The sequence below is a fragment of the Triticum dicoccoides genome, chromosome 5B, assembly GCF_002162155.2.
Source record: "Triticum dicoccoides isolate Atlit2015 ecotype Zavitan chromosome 5B, WEW_v2.0, whole genome shotgun sequence".
In the NCBI taxonomy this organism is placed as follows: Eukaryota; Viridiplantae; Streptophyta; class Magnoliopsida; order Poales; family Poaceae; genus Triticum; species Triticum dicoccoides.
Window position 1 is genome coordinate 95,861,314 of NC_041389.1, and position 1,750 is coordinate 95,863,063.

The 1,750-nt window shown below is 54.9% G+C and overlaps 1 protein-coding gene across 1 annotated transcript; it reads right to left on the reverse strand.

The window, feature by feature from the left end:
• Positions 1-240: 240 nt before the first annotated feature.
• On the reverse strand, positions 241-1,338 carry LOC119307763 (senescence-specific cysteine protease SAG39-like). Its single transcript, XM_037583844.1, has 2 exons — positions 906-1,338; positions 241-821 (listed from the first exon to the last, which is right to left on the reverse strand). The coding sequence occupies exons 1-2, from the start codon at positions 1,336-1,338 to the stop codon at positions 241-243; spliced, it is 1,014 nt and encodes a 337-aa protein (XP_037439741.1).
• Between the last annotated feature and the right edge of the window lie 412 nt (positions 1,339-1,750).

The following is a 1,750-nucleotide window of genomic DNA, read 5'->3' on the forward strand; positions in this document are numbered from 1 at the left end:
TAAAACCGAGTGGTTTCTAATAACTGCTGCTTACTAGGAGAAATAAGATATCCGATTATGGTAGTACACTAGTACTCATGTGAGGACCGGAGGTGTGTGAATAGTAGATTTCTGATTGGAGAATCATTTTTCGAAAAGGGTGATATAGAAGAATACGCAGGTCGTACCATATATATACACCACAAACGCTTCAAAGGTGGATCGATTTACAAGCTAGTAGGATAGGAATGAAGCAGCTGGCTACGCCGTGGGGTAGGAAGGCTGCATGGCGAGCCCGCAGAGGCCCTGCTCGTCGGCGACGTCCCTCTCCATCCTGATAAAGCCGTCCTCGCCCCACCCCGCGCCCCACGAGTTCTTCATCACCCAGAACTTGGTCCCGTCTCCAGACACGCCGTACCCGACGGCCGCGATGCCGTGGTCGAGCTGCGTGCCGCACGCGCCGGAGAGCACGCCGCCCTTGTAGAACCGGAAGAGGTTGTCCCCGCCGTCGACGGCCAGGGACACGGGCTGCGCCGCCACCGCCTTAAGCAGAGACGCCTCGTCATTGGCCGGCACGTCCTCGTGCCCCGTGATGGTCGCCGCGGCCGTGCTGGAGTCGCAGGTGCTGCCCTCTGCACCGGTGTAGGGGTAGTCGGCCTCGGTGGCGAGGCCGCCGTTTTTGACGACGAACTCGAAGGCGTTGTCCATGAGCCCGCCCTCGCAGCCCTTGTCTGTGCCGTCGCAGTCCACCAGCTCCTGCTCCGAGAGGGAGACCAGCTTGCCCGTGCTCAGCTTCACGATGCCCTCCATGGAGGCCACCGTGGAGAACGCCCAGCAGCACCCTGAAATGAACAAACGAGTCAGCATACTCCAGTGACCATAGGTTCATGCAAATATAATGTAGGTTTGTGCTGCGTAGTGCGTACCACATTGGCCTTGGTCTTTGATGGGAGTGACGGCGCCATTGGTCCTCCAGTCCACGGAGGCCGGGAGGTCGTCGAGGCTGGCGTTCGCGTACCTGAACCCGGTGCTCCGGTCCTTGTTAGTCACAGCAACTGGCTTGTATCCGGTGTGGGTAGCCCTGAACTCGTCCTCAGTGATATCGGCGAACTGGTTGGCCTCCAGCCAGAACTTGTTGTTCCCGGCGTTCGCGGACTCGATGAACGCGACGTTGGCCTTGAACACCTCCAACCGCCTTGCTTTCTCGGCGGCGTCACCGTACACGCGGCCATACTTGCCCATCCACTGCTCGTGCCTCGCGGCCATGGACGCATCGTCGGCGAGGTCGCGTGCCGCCAGTGCGCCACTGAGCGCGCAGGTGCACGCCAAAACGAGAACTATCCAGTAATAACTAGCCATGGCCGGTAGGGGTGGAAGATCGATGGAGAAAGTTGTGCTGGATCTTGTTTGTGTGATGATACATGTGGGTGTAATGAGGATCATATATAGCTATGACATGAGATGGTTCGTCTCCAGTGAACTGCTTAATTTGATTCTGGGGCAGTGATTGCTGCGTGCCGTGAGAGGGCGAACGGAAGATTAGTTCTAATCTTTTGTTAAACAAATGCACGGAATTGCTTTGGGGGCGAGCTGGCTTGGTGAGAACAACACTAGTTAATACTAGTATTATTCGACCGAAGAATGTTGAACATCTTGTTACATCGTTGAACAAGATGTAGATTAACTAATTAGCTGTACACGACCTGTAACATAAATACTGCTTAATTAAGCATTGTGTAGCAATAAAAAAAAGAATGCACTTAGTTATAGA

Excerpts from the sequence above, each read along its gene's own strand:
- LOC119307763 (XM_037583844.1), bottom strand. The coding sequence starts at position 1,338 with ATGGCTAGTTATTACTGGATAGTTCTCGTTTTGGCGTGCACCTGCGCG. Across the intron at positions 822-905 it reads CAAAGACCAAGGCCAATGTG|GGTGCTGCTGGGCGTTCTCC; the intron begins GTACGCACTACG and ends TGTTCATTTCAG.